Genomic DNA, 15402 nt, shown 5'->3' with positions numbered 1-15402 from the left:
CAACCAAACACCAGGAGGAGTGATCACAAATCCCTCCTCAGAAGTGCCAGAACCTCATAGGACACTACAGGAGGTGTCCTGTCATTGTAATCCATGCCAGTGGAGGATTTACAAAATACTAACTACAAGTGTGTGAATAAAAGTGACCCTCCTGTTGTATACAAATATGAACTTGCTCTGTGCAAAGCTAATAAGATTACAGTATAACATTTTTAGACTTTTTTTTTACTATCCAAACTCTAAATATATAATACTAAGACCTACTTATTAGTTATTTTAAGATCTTAAATAACAGGTCAATCTGGGAATGGCTGTCTTTTGTGACCACACTCAAATCGTCTGTCGTTTCCTGTGTCAGAAATAGTTAAGAGCTACATCAGTGAACATTTTGAGACTGGCTCTAAAACAGCATATACACAAGCATGTACCATTTTATATCAGGCTGGAAGGGTTTTCTAAGCCTATTACTAAGGTGGCCTATGAGATTCATCTCTTCCTCAGATGCCTCTCGGCACTGCTGGGATATTGAAAAACAGCCGGTGAGTTAGCGGAAAACTGTTGAAGTCTGGGTGGTTGTTGATGAGTCAGCATATGGAGGTTGCAATTATATATTCTTATAGGCAGGCAATTCTATAGTGATTTTTCATTCTCTATAATGAATCATGGCTTTTATAGTAAATATACATTTCTGCATCTGCTTCATATCTGCTTGGTCTGGCATCTTTGTTTATAAGCATAGTTATTTGCACATTCGAGCCCCTTAGCCATTATATCCTACTGTATATCATAGGTATACTATGACATAAAGCAGATAACAAATGTCTCTGTTGCTTGTGTGGATGCCAGTAGATTATTGATCCCAGGACCTCGTTGAATAGGATTCCAGTGAATCTGCTTGAACAGCATGATCAGGGAGTTTGATTCACACACTGCAATGCATAACACTCCCCCTTCTCTCCTCAACATGACCCTGTTTGTCACCGTGTGTAATTATGTGGTATAGAAACATTTAGTCGGAGTTCATTAGAGTGCTTTATTCAATTTGATTGAGGTTGGAAGCCAGCGAGAGATTTATTCAATGTGGTGACAGCGTTGATTGCGAATCAGTTTGTGTGCTCTGAAATGTCCTTCTTGTTAAAGTATCCTTTGGTTAGCTTGAGGCAGAATTGGACAGCATGTAAGTTTATCCAAGATGATGGAATTATATGCCTTTTCAGGTTTTGGCTACAGAGGTGTGTACTAAATAATGAAATCAAAAAAACACATGCTTACAGTCCGTAATCAATGTATTGGACTTTCTGAATACAATCCAGTTTTTTCCTTCACAAGTTGATGGATAACAAGAATGTTTCAGTATTGATTAATGTATTTATAAATTCATTGTTTTTCAATATACTTCTGTTAAAGATTCTGGTTTGGATTTTACTATAAATAATGTCCTCTAAAGCTTGAATCTAAGATGCAGTTACAGTTTCATCACTCCAACACATCTTCCCCAGCTCCCCCAGTACACATTTTCACTGTTACAAAATACTCACAGATCCACACCTTATGTGTTGAGATGATATCTTGAGAGAGACGCATACAAATAGTTTTCTCACCTAGCAAGCTAAGACACACCGTGATAAATGCAGTTTGTGTGAAAATGTATTTAAACAAAACCGTTGCAAATGCTACATATGAATATAAGAAATGTTAAAAAAAACAATGAGTCCTTTCAGTTTATTTGGTTGTGTGTAGCTGTGTCTTCGGGGGCTCGGCTGAGTAGGGCACTGTTTCCCACACCTGGGTGACAAATATAAACAATAACGTGTCTTGGGCTCAGGGTCCGTACCAGGTTGAGTTTTCCAAGACAAGCACGGGTCGATATCAGGTTTTTCCTCAAATAGCCTGGGCTCGAAACTGGTGAGACAGTAATTCAGTTGTCTGTGAATCAGTTTGTAATAAACACTCGAGGTCAAAAACACTCTCTCCGTACGCCCTCCACACTTTTCCCTTCAGGTACTTTGTGGGGTGCCATTGTTGCCTCGGCTTTAAACTGCTATGTCGGAGATGTGGCTCAGCTGTGTCCACTGGTGTCAGCTGATCCTGAGCTGAGCGTTGTGGCGTTTTCCACGTCATGCAGTTGGAAGCAGAGCATCAAGGGGATGCCCTGACCTGATATATTTGCCATCGTGCAATGCTCTATGCACTGTCAAAGTAGCTGATAGAGAGTCTGCTTCCACTGTTTATCTGGGGAGTTTGATCCAGATCTCTTTCCTATTACTGTACTACACTAATGTTTAAACAATATTTTTCTTAATATAAAAGTACAATTATTGCCTGGGAACCAAGTAAATATTAATACATAACCATTAAAAAAGGAAAAATTAATTAACCAAACCCCATTCACTGTCATTTTTCCTCTTCACTGCTGGCAGGATAGATCTGTCAGTTCATTGTGTATTTTTAAATGAAACCAGAGCTAAAGCATTAGTCATACTGAATATACAAATAGCCAGCTGCTCTCTCCGATTCTGTATCTCTCCAACTGATAGTTCACTGACATGCAGTATTTAAATCTGGACTTTGGACTGAATTCTTTGCTTGATTTACTTTAAAGCATATGTAATGTGTTATCTTTCCAGATCGTTGTGGGAGTCATCCTCCTGTACTATCTCCTGGGAATAAGTGCCTTGATTGGTGCCACTGTCATTGCAGTCCTGGCACCAGTGCAGTATTTTGTGGCTACCAAACTGTCCCAAGCACAGAAAAGCACTTTAGTGAGTATACATATATTTCTCATGGTTTTGTTTTTTACTTTTCTGACATCTATAGAGTTAGCATTCGACCCACACTTCCTCATGTCTAGGCAAGGGGCTTGCAACGTAAAGGAATTAAAAATCTCTTCTGATTTAATGTGAATATAATTTTGACTGCAGGTGAAAGAAAAGGCAAACAATACAACTACGATAATTAGAATTAATTGTATTTTGTATACTATTCAAACACCCTTCTACTTCTTAGCCTGCTTATATGTTTTTATTATTTACCCCTATCTACCAATAAAATCAAATCAATATAAAGTATGGAGGTTGCTGATCCATTATATGGTCAATCAATGCAGTAAATGGGATGATCCTGCCTTCTGAACTGCAGTATATATACTAACTGTCTTTATTGAACCATAGAAAATGACCATCATAATAATAAACACGTTCAATGTAAAGGTAGTGCATTTTTTCAATGGTATTTGTGAGCTGTGTAAACTGATGTGCGTTGAATGCGTAGGAATAGTTATGGGAGGGTCAAGTTTTAAATTATACAAAAAGAACAGTTTATTTTCTGTGGCATATGAAAAACAGTCCTCTCAGAATGCCAGCTGTCACTGTCACAGTCTCCCAGCCATTATTGTACAGTTGTACTCTAGAGCAGAGAGGCTTCTCACTTTTCCATGGTAACCCTGAGTAAAATCCTTTGGTGGGTTGATTCTGTGGTAATTGACACAAGTGTTGATTTATCTCTTTTCTATGTAAACAAAGTAATGGTAACACTGCCACACAAAACTTATACAGATTAATTTGGCTATTATCATCATTTTAAATCTGTACCCATATTAACCTGGCATTTTCCTCTCTGTGCTCTTGACAGGAGTATTCCAATGAACGCCTGAAGAAAACCAATGAGCTTCTGAGGGGGATCAAGCTGCTAAAGCTGTATGCCTGGGAACACATTTTCCATGACAGTGTGGAGGAGACGCGGCAGAAGGAGCTAACCAGTCTCAAATCCTTTGCTCTTTACACCTCCATTTCCAGTGAGTACCAAGTTTGACATTTTCAAAAGCCCACTCGCATGTGGTGCTGCCCATTTGCAAATTGAGGCTGTTTATTTAGTAGTTCATCCGCAGCAAAGATGAACCATAGATTTGGCATTCTCTAGCGATAAAGTATCTAACATTCCCACAAGGAGAACATTACAAATTTAATCTCTTATACTTTCCTGTTTTTTTAAAGATGCTTCTTATTGTCAGAATGGTAATACCAGTTAATTGATGGAAAGTGGAATATGCGGAAATATAAATTGACTGTTATTGATACACTTTTAATGTTTTCTTTAGTTTTCATGAATGCAGCTATTCCAATCGCGGCAGTTCTCACTGTAAGTACTTGTTAAATATTCATGATATATATGACAGTAATGGCATGTATTATCACAGTACTTTATATTGTTCCAGACTGTTCTCCCACAGTGCATTGTGATGAGGTATCTCCTATGCCCAACCCTGAACACACTCTGAAAAATAAACCACTCTTTGACAAAGTTTAATTTAAAAGACGTGTCCCATAGACAGATAACCAGGCAAATCTTGCATAACTTTAAAAACACCTCAGTGGGGAGAGGTGTGTGGCTGTCTTTAGTCTCTGGGGATCTCGATATAGCAGGGGAGTGGCAAATAATGTTTGTGTTGCTGTTTTGGAAGACGTTTGTGGTCCATGCCCATCTCTCCGAGGATGCTGACCTCTCCCCTGCTGTGGCCTTCGCTTCTCTCTCCCTCTTCCACATCCTGGTCACCCCACTCTTCCTCCTGTCCAGCGTGGTGCGCTCCACTGTCAAAGCCCTCGTCAGGTGAGTGGGAATATATTCCAGACAGCTGTACGACAGACCCAGGTGTGAAGCATTTAAAAAAAAAAAAAACATTTAAGAAAAAATCTTGGATGTGGAGAAAGAAAGCTGCAAAATCTCATTGACTTGATCACTGTCACTGGAAAAGAGATTTTATAATAGTTTTGCAGGATAAAACAAACCTCTGTTTTCAAAATACAAACTAGAAAGCAACAGCTACAGTGAATATAATAAATAAATATAATAAACTCAGGCTTTACCAAAATAAAACTTTCCACAATCCCACAATTACAAGTTCCAGTGTGCTCCTACAATAATAATCACAGTATATTAACACTGGAAAAAAGTTTCAGGTATCTTTCTTATTAATTATAATAATAATAATATGTTTTGTGTATTAGCAGTGGAACAAAACGTTTCTTAAACAGCTATTGTAAAACATCTCTTTAAAGCTAATACACAAATAAATAAATAAATACATACAACATTTTCAACCTAATCCCACATTAGGTCTGTGTTGATGTACAGAAAATCCAGTGACCTATAACCCCAGAATCCACTTTGGAATGTGGGCCACTTCACCGCAGCTGAGTGAAAAATAGACGTGTCAACAACTTCAAATGATATTCAATCTGCGCTGTGTGGGGTCAGGTTTTATGATCTCGTATGGGCCTCACCAGGCATATCGCTGTCACGTCCTGTTTTTATCTTGCAGGAAAAAATGTGCCTTTGATGTGTGCTTGTTAAATAAGGAATTCAGAACCTCAGTACTGTAGGAGATCTGTTACAGGCACCTTACAATCCACGCACTAGCTGGTAAATGTGTCAAGCAACCACAGATTCTACAAGGCAATTCTCAAAAAGCAGTTGTTGCCATCCATTTAAATGTTGCCTCCATTTATTTCAATGCAGACACACATACTGAGATGGGAGAGTGATTTGGATTAAATGTCGCAAGGAAATTGGATGTTTGTCTAACAAGCAGACAAGGACATGTCAAATGGTTAATAAAACGCAAGGCGGTTGCCATCTGTGAGCCTGATTCTACAATTTGTCACCAGCTGATGAAAAACACAGATTGTAATCATGGTCCAAGGCAGTCAGTTTTTAGTTTTATTTTCCAAAACATGCACACTGATTCAATAAAAGGTCAGCTTCGGCTTGTTAAGTGATATCAGCATTAATGGTATTGTACTGTATGGAATTGTTCAAGTCAATTGAGCCTGACACTTTAGAAAAGCCTTAATGACCTCATTGTTAACTAATCAGTTTTTTGAGAGAAGATTGTGTCACATCTTGTCTGCTGCTTCCTCTAGCTAATTTGTAAACTTTTCCAAATGTTATTATGAATCTGTTTGTTTTTTTACTACTATATTAATTTAGATTCAGTAGAAGGGGTTTTGTATTATGTTTTTACTTGGCTGCATCTCTTGTTTTAAAGTGATTACAAGTCTAGATTGTCAATACAGGGAAAACACCAGAGTTCATACCAGAACAATAATATTTTTTAAGACTTTTTTTGTCCTGAGGAAATTATTATTATTACTATAATAGTCTTTTATATAAAGCAATGAAACACTAATACATGACTTTCCCTTAGACATAAATGCATATCTGCTGCAGTAGAGAAGTGTGCTTCTGCTGATCCCTGAGTTCACATGAGCAAGTGGTCAGCAGACAGCTTGCATGCCTCCCCTCTGAACAGGGGCTGTGCAAGACACCCAGATACACTGTGCATATGCTGCAGATATTACAGCAGCTGCCATCATTGGCTGGATGACTAATGGGTGTCATATTCCTCAGCCACATTGCTCAGTAAACAGTTCAAAGGCATTCAGCTGTCTGGTCTTTGGCTCAAGTTAAATCGTGTTATTTATGGGACCAGCATACAAAATTCAGCGTTTCATCAGTGTCGTTCACGTGCCGTTCGTGACGAATGTTATGTCACACTGCAAATAATATGCTGTTTATAGCAGGGGTACCCAATTCTGGTCCTGGAGAGCCCCAATCCATTTAATATTATAGGTCATCGTAAATCACCAATTTCTAAATACTGGGAAAACATTCCAGTTATTTAACAATTAGGCAAGTCAACCAAGGGAATTCATCCCTCAGGAGGCTGCAGGTATTCAGATAATTGCTCCAATAGTTTCTAAAGGACTGAATGTACCACAACACCTGCTTCATTGATCAGAATGAAATACTTCCAGGTTAATAAATTGGTGATACAAGGGTGACCTCTAAAACCTGATGGATAGGTGCTCTCCAGGACCAGGGTTGGACACCCCTGGTTTATAGAGTGTCTGTGTTTATATTGGAAAAGTGGAAAGATAGTGTAAACCCTCTTCACTAAAAGCAGTTCAGTTTAAATCATCACAGTTCATTCCATTGGTAATTGTAACCAAAACTGGATGGTCACATCTGCCATATGCTTTTAACTGACCTTGATTGGATAAGATGAAATGGCATACATGCATTTTAACCCAATGCATGTTTTAGATTTTGTTTTAATACATTTAATGCAGCCACGCACTGGGCATCCTAAAGCTCTTCAACAGCTCTGATGATCGGGAGATTGTTTTCTGAATGTGTTTGTTGCAGATTATGCCATTTACATTTCAGGCTGTGTTAAAAGATAAAACTGCAAAGGAATACATAGAGGACCCTCTACCCTGCTGGTTTTTGTTCCAACCGAGCTCTCAGTTACTTAATTGAACCCTTAATTTCCTAAATCAGAGCATTTTAATTATTTTAAACAGTAGGGGTGTTAAGTATAGAATTGTATAAATAACTTATTAAAGAGCAAACTCTCTTATTATACAATTTTAGAAAGTCAAATCTAAGCAGATTGTTACTTCAATTAAGGATTCAATTAAGTAATTGAGAGCTCAGTTGGAACAAAAACCAGTAGGGTAGGGGGTCTTCCAGGACCAGGGTTGAGATCCATTGTTCTAAGACATGGCTAACCCTGGTCCTGGAGAGCATTAAGCCTAACTGCTTAATTGAACCAGTTGTGTATCTTAATTAGACAAAATGTCCCTGTGTTCAAGGTATCCATTGATTGGTCATTAGAGACCTGGAAAACATGCAGGATTGCGGCTCTCCCAGGAACATGGTTGGCCACCCCTGTTCTAATTTCAGTGCTTCATCTGCCAAACAAAAGTGGAAAAATATATCTAAAATTTCCAGAAAGTCAAGCGGAGTGAAATAATGCAGGATGATGAATGCAAGTAAGAGTAATGGGATTTGGAGGATAGATGAATTGAAAAGGACAGCATTATTAAGTACAGAATTCAGTTAGGGGAATAGCCTTGTTGTGCTTTACAAGCTACTGCACTCCTAAATCACAGTGAGATGGAGCACTTTCTCACTCTGATATAACTCCCAGTGGTGCCCGCTGCTGTTAGCCTGCGTATTGTTTTACATTTTATTGAGTAACAGAATTAAAAGTTTGACAATCCAAATGTAAAACCACTTAACTCTACAAATGCCCTTTTTTCCCTTTTTTTTATGCCTGCCACGTATATTAGAAAAGCCTGTGTATGAGAAGACATGAACAGACATGAATGCCTCCCCATACACAGTCCTCCCCATTCTCATTTTTGACATATCATTGTTTTTACTTACTATAATTTTTATGATTTATGTATTTATTTATTTATTTATTTATGTATTTATTTATTGAGGTATTTCTTAGCAGATGCCCTTACCCAGGGTAACCTGCAGATTTTACAAGAAACATTTTCAAAGCATTACAAAGTATAGTAAAATACAATCTGCACAAAATACAATACTAAAAACAATAAGTGTATATTGTAGCACAAATGAGCTAACAAGTGCAGCAAAATACAGTTTGATCCCAGGTATGTACTAATGGGTGGGGTAGACATAATAAAAATGAAAATAAATGATATTCCTAATTTAGCTGCTTGAGTCATTGTGCATCAGGTTGGGCCATTTGAGGACGATATATTTTGTCTTCCCCTCAGCGTACAGAAACTGAGTGAGTTCTTCTCCAGTGAGGAGATTGGGGAGGAGCATGACACCAAGACTGCTGCTCCCCCGAGCTCTGGGAACCACACCAAATACCAGGCCCTTGTGAGTAACAGATGCCCCTGGACAGCCCGCTGTCACTTCGGGGCTGTTTTAAATCGCCCGTGCATTCCTCTTGAGGCGATACAATCATCTGCCAACCACGCTGTCTTCACTGAAATATATTCCCTTCATCTTAATGCTCCTTTGTCCTTCTCCATCTTACTATGCCGTTTTAAATAGTTTGTGGTTGCTTTAAAGAAGATGGACTGTAAACAAAAATGAAAAGAAAAAACTTGAATCTCACAGGAACTACGGTAATTTGAGATTATTCCCGGATCAGAGCAACTGAGATGCAATGCAGGAGAAAAATCTTTCAGAGGTGTCTGTTGAACAATTCTGTTGTTAGCTTGTTGGTAATAATATGTGGGTGTTTGAAGTATGTAGTAAACGTGCTTCTATTCTGTGTCTCTCTTGGTATTCTGTAGGGTTCAGTCTAGGCTTAGTCTTTGGGTTTGGCTAAGGTCTACAGTAAATTTCGCAGTTACTTCACTTCTGTTAAGGTTAACAAAGACCAATTATACTGGAATACCTTAATTTCCTGTTAGCTTGGATTGGGGTACAGGCTATTTTCTGGGCTTTAATTGGTTGGATGCCTTAACCCTCATCCCAACTCTCACACCAAAGACAGACTGAAGGAAGCATATTCACTTTATCCAACCTTTATCTCAGAAAATAATTTTAATTGTAACTAGCCTGTATTGAATCCATTATCCACCAAACCTTCCACAGGTATAACACCTAACCATTAGACTCCTACAAGTCATTAAGTCTGTGATTAAACCTCCTGGAGCATATCTGTGCCAAACTGGCAGCTCTTTAACAACGGGGTATATCAAACAAACACATATACTGCGGAGAGTTCAGAACAGTGGAGGATTTGTGGAGTCCTTAATGATCGCCTTGTGTTTGCAGCAACATTTGTTTGTTTGCTTTTCCCCCCACTGTCAGGCTTGTGTTTGTATTCAGTTGTCTCTCGTGTCCCCCAAAAGCCTTTGAAGGTGGTGAACCGCAAGCGCCCGGCCAGGGACGAATGGAACAACTACAGCTCCCAGAGAGACAGAGAGACGCCAGACCAGGAGGGAGAGGATATCTGTATCAAGGTACCTGATGTGAAGTGCACAGAAGGAACGCATGACGGGGACTTAAAGGACAGAAGCTTGTACCATGAAGCTACCTTCTTCTAATTTGCTGTTCTTTATTGCTACTGTAAAAGAACAGCCTTTTTTCTGCTGTTCCTCTCTCTAGCTGTATCGTGTGGATTTTGTCCACTATAGGGGAGTTTTTTTTTTTTTTTTCAGTGATATTTTACAGTGCAGAATAGGATCATCCAGATGCATATCAGTCATGTTAATATATGAGGTCAAGGGCCATTGGTCTCTATTTATAGAAAGTGTCATCAGCAACTAATCATTCCTCATCATTCTTTTTGTATCCAGTTACCACTATAAAAAATTTTACAAACTACATGGGTTACAAAATACATACACATGGCTATATGTTACTATAACTTTAAAGGTAACACACCTGTTTACATATTTTTAAATCTTTATGATATTATTAGTTTTTATACTGTAGTTAAACAATAATATATTACTGTATTCAGTATTAATAAACTATATAATAAATGTGTAAATGTTAAGTTACGGTAACAATTCAATAATAGAGATCTAATCATAGTCAGTCACATGACACAGTGCAGACTCTGACCGTGTCTGGGATTATACATGCCGCTGCAGGGGGGACAAGGGGAATACTAGAAGTATAATTTCAAATGGGTGCTATTTATAAACAAGGAAAATCGGTGTCACATATCAGATTTACTGTCTATAAGCTACACTGGAGAGTTAATATTTCTAACTGAAGTGAAGAACACCATATCAATATATTCTATTTCAATGTATTTATGACCTCGTTTAGCACAAATTTTGTTTAGGATGAATTGTTCTGAAACGTATTTATTGTGAAAAGTGAGGTTTAAATGTAATTATTAAATTGTAAAATGTATTAAATTATTATTATTATTATTACAGTTGCCTCTGAAACAGAGTATTGTCTGAAAATGCTAACAAACATTTCTGTCTATTTGATAGGAACAGATAGGAACACATTGTTCTACAAAACCCAGAAAAAATAAGTCCAGGAGACAGAATTATTAGCTGGTGTCACTATACAGTAGGCAGTAGGCAGTAGTCACACATCACACAGGGGTAAAGCAAACTCTAACCTGCCTAATAAATAACCTCCAGGCCTGTTTCTTAACACTGTCACTTTTTACTTGCATTCAGCCAATTGGACTACTGAATTAAAATGATTTTGATCTCCTTTTCAATCAATGTGACACACTTTCTCTATTCTAATGTATGTAATCTTTTGGTATTTCAACAGATAATGAATGGATACTTTACCTGGATGCCAGACGGGTCCCCTACATTGTCTGATGTAGATATAAAGATTCCCTCTGGTAAGCATTTGAAAATCTATAATAATTACTATGATCTTGAATCAGGGCAAAGCTGACAATTGTGTCTGTATGTTTTGCAGGTCAGTTGACTATGATTGTAGGACAAGTGGGCTGTGGCAAGTCCTCTTTGCTTCTTGCCGCACTAGGAGAAATGCAGAAGATATCAGGGACCATTTACTGGAACAGGTAACGCAAATGATTGTATCTGAATTTAGCATCTAATTTCCAGCATTCCAAAGCCAGTACAGAGACTAGTGAACAGACATCCAGGTTTACACTTGTTTATTCTACAGCCATACACCGCACTAGCAAACATGAAGGTTTAAATTGGCCATTCTGGTCTATTGAATTGCAGCCAATTCCGAGAGCAAAATGAATTAATATTACTACTGTAAGTGCACCATTCAACAGCTATTCAATAACGCTTAACAATAATTTAGGTCATAGCGGCAAAGTTGAGGGTTAGATATATAGCTTTCTCTCCTGTTTTCTTTTTAAATCATGATACATTTTGATGTTCATTTTCTAAAAAATAAATGTACTTGTAATCACAATGGTCTGATCTGGAGTTGTGATCGAGTCTTTGAGAAAGGAAATACTTTATCCAAATTTGTAGCCAGTCTAGCCCTCCTAATATTGAATGACATTTATGGGACCTGTTAAGAATCTACAGAGTACAGAAGGCTTCAAATAAGTTATTTATTCTTATCACATTCAGCCTAGCCCTCAGGGTCATCTAATTTAATTATATGTAATGCTTCAAATGAAATATAGCACTTTTTCCCAAAGGCAGACTGTTTATCTTAATAATTAAAGGATATAATTTGTGAGTAAAGCCAGTGGAAACGTGCACCTTCTTGAATGTTAGAAGGACGGATTGTGATGTAGATGTGGAATGTTTCTGTGGTTTTCCTCACAACTCCCCAGACACAGGCATTTGTTGTGGTGGGTTAAAGGGAGCTGAAATGACAGCAGCTCGTCTCTCCAGCGGGACAATATATAAGCTTTTGTTCTTAGGCCAAGAGCAGTAGCTTGACTTTCCCAGAAAGAGAGGACAGGACTCACCTCTGAGAATCGGCATAGATCCAATATCATGGACGAAGCAGATGTTTAGCACGCACCTCTCATGCAGCCGCACTGTATCTAAGTTCCTTTTGCTTCTCAGGAAACGTTCTGCCAATTAAAATGGACCGCAAGCGCACTCTGCTAATCACCTAATTGTATAGGCCCCAATCCAAACTGCCACCATCTTAAATAAATTAACGTTAGGCAATACTATACTAGCCAAGCCTGTAAAGCCAAATTTTAATTGTTACATATGGCTTACCTACAATGTTTTATGGGGTTTGGGCCAGAATAGTTTTAATAATGTTTTTTGTTTGTGTTTGATTGTGTTTTGCTGTAAGAGGGAGAAGCGATCGGTTTGCGTCTGTTCTGTGTACTCTTGATGACTTAACGGCAGTGTCTTCAGTTGTCATCAACCTTTTCAACCACTGTCCTCCATCCCACCCAAAATACACAGTGATGTGATATGTCAGGTGTGATGCTAACCATTATCCAGTGCTTAGGGTGGAAGGTAGCCTGTCATAAGTCAGAAATAAACAGCAGCTATACTGCTTTTTGTCATGCAGATGTCTCCGTATAACATTTCATATCTCCAGTGCATTTTCTGTCCTGTTTTTGTTTTGTACGCCAGCCACACATTATTCAGGCAGCCAGGCAGAATTAATTATAAGCTCCAAGCACTTGTTTTTTTTTCTGTTTAAATTGAAAGGCTTTTGAATAGGAAGACTCTGTAGATTAAAATACAAGATAGGGCATCATAATGATAAACCCCTCTTCTGTAATTAAATGAACAATCACTAATGACATGCAATTTTCATGGGCTGAACAGCAAGTGAAAAAAAAAAAGATTTTCCCACTTTCAAGGACATCACACTATTAGTTGTCTCATGCTTGTAAACATGTTTTGGACTGTTTTTCTTAGAAATCACAGCTAATTTCTTGTAATTGCATTAAAGACTGCTATTTAAGCCACCATAAATGTCTTTAAAAAACAAAAGATTAAAGCTGACTGTTTTTATCCCCTAAGTATTTAATTACTCTTAACTAGGGAATATTGAAATGATGACTGCAAGCTTAGCCTTGTGCTGAAGGACACAATTCACTTCCGGTGATATATAAATCACAACCAACCTGAGAGCCTTGGCTTGAAATACCTTGAAAACCAGTTCTGTATCAGTATCTCGTGATTTCAGGTTGTATGCCTTGTGTTTTATTATATTTATCATATGATAAATATTACAAATACACTCTCTGAATACCATAGTGAAACCTACTGTGAAAAGATCTTCTTTGTTAGCTCTCACTGTGTCCATTACTCTCTGTTGATGGTTTGCAGTTTATGTGAAACAAATAAATGTGCAGTTTGTACCCAGATTACGTCACCTCTTCAGCAAAATTGCAAACCATTTAGTCAGGTTGCCCTTAATTTGACCTATAGTATAAGCTTGCCAGACAGTGTCAGAAATAAACATGCCAGGGCCTAAGAGATTTGAAATGCCACCTTTCTGGTGTGTTCCCTTGCAGCTGCACAAGGGGAGATAAATGAGTCTTTGCTGTTTAATATCCCATCTGTGGTTGCCATTTTAAAACTTCTGGTCTTCGGCTACTAGTACCTTTGGGTTCCTCACAATATAACAGTCAAATATGTTGACAAACATCTCCTGAGATGCTGTCAACACCTTCTTGCCTTCAGAGCCCTGTGGGTCTTGAGTTTTAAGGCAGTGTAGGGGTGTTTGATCTGGGGTATTCAAATTGATGATATGTACATTTATTTTCAGATGTCTGAAAGATGGACATTGCCCTTTGGTGTCATGTTGATAAAGCTGTGCATTCAGTTTTTGCTTGTGGAATTTGTCTCATTCCCAACTTCCTTGAATCAGTCGTCTTCAGTCATCAAATGGCTTTGTGTTTACAGGACTCGACGCTCTCTGCTGAAGAATGTGTACATTTGTAATCATAGCTGTGCTATTTTTTTACTTTGTCTAGAATTATGAAAGATTTTTTTTTTCTTTTCAGTCTCCTCATCCTCTTGTTTTCTTTCCTGTAAATGCTGACATGCCACTGGAGTGAAAGCTCCATTAAAGCAGACAAAAAAAAATTAAACGATATAGTTTAATTTGAAAATTGAATTCTGTGATTTTGAAAAGCAATAATATCAAATATGTATGAGATTTTTGCTCGTAAATGTTTTTTGAAACAATTTTTCCCATCTGAAGCAATACAAATACAAAGATATTGCAATACATTTTTAGAATAATATAATGTCATATATATTGTGTAGATAGCTTAAAATATGGTTTCTGCATTGGGTGTAATTCTGTGATGAACAGTGCTGCCAGTAGTTTACCTGACTGGGTCTCTTATTTTCACAGTTTACCCAACCAAGATTCAGAAGGAGATGAAAGGTAAGGGGCTGTTTGGTTGCATTTCAAGTCACAGTTTTCACTCTTACTCTAGTTCAGGCCTGATTTGTTTATGGTGTTTTACACAGATGTGAATTAGCCATTTAGTGTGAACTCCAAACTTGGAGGGCTGAAGTCTGTGCGGTTAGTTGTGGTCCCTAAGTTAGGCATCAACTCCATAGAGAAAAACGGTGGGCTCTGTGTGCTTTGAGGAGCATGGTAATTTCCATAATCCATCGCGTTACACTCCTAGTTAAGCTCTCCCATGGAGCAGGCTGGGAGCTTCCCTCCATCCATCTAGGAAATGCCTATTCACATTCTGAAAATCTATCAGATTTTTAATCCACTGAGCTGGATTCACCCTGCATCTGTCATCTGCCAAAATGCATGTTTTTCTACACATAAAAATAAGTCAAGCAGCAATCATGTTGGGGGTTTTGGTGCTTAATTCTGTTTCAGGCCTTATCATTCAGTCCCTCACATAAAAATATTATAGACTTTATCGACTGTGATTATGCTGTTTTTATTGTAGTCATATTTTCCTTTGAACTTCAAATTGGCTGTTATTCTGAAAAGCATATCGTCATCTTCTGTATCTCCATATGAATGGCATTATCCAATTTGTTAATCTATTGGAGAAATGCATCTGGCCTAGAGTAGCCAAAACATGAATAGCTAAATATTTCCTATTGCAAAAGACCCATATAACGTGTTATGGTGCACATGTGAAATAAATACATGTCAATGACTTCTGGTTCATTTTATGATGTCTGTCAA

The 15402-nt window shown here is 37.9% G+C and overlaps 1 protein-coding gene across 1 annotated transcript in view; it reads left to right on the top strand.

Annotated features, from left to right (window-relative positions):
* abcc8 (ATP-binding cassette, sub-family C (CFTR/MRP), member 8) overlaps positions 1-15402 on the top strand; it is a 63009-nt gene that overhangs the window by 25745 nt on the left and 21862 nt on the right. The window contains exons 10-18 of the mRNA XM_066700952.1: positions 2628-2762; positions 3631-3793; positions 4097-4137; positions 4460-4605; positions 8592-8700; positions 9687-9797; positions 11083-11158; positions 11239-11344; positions 14596-14628. Coding sequence (XP_066557049.1) covers positions 2628-2762; positions 3631-3793; positions 4097-4137; positions 4460-4605; positions 8592-8700; positions 9687-9797; positions 11083-11158; positions 11239-11344; positions 14596-14628 — 920 coding nt within the window. The remainder of the gene's footprint in view (positions 1-2627; positions 2763-3630; positions 3794-4096; positions 4138-4459; positions 4606-8591; positions 8701-9686; positions 9798-11082; positions 11159-11238; positions 11345-14595; positions 14629-15402) is intronic.

Source organism: Amia ocellicauda, chromosome 4 (assembly GCF_036373705.1).
Source record: "Amia ocellicauda isolate fAmiCal2 chromosome 4, fAmiCal2.hap1, whole genome shotgun sequence".
Lineage (NCBI taxonomy): Eukaryota > Metazoa > Chordata > Actinopteri > Amiiformes > Amiidae > Amia > Amia ocellicauda.
Note: the sequence above shows the minus strand (reverse complement) of the source record. Positions and strands in the feature narration are given on the sequence as shown.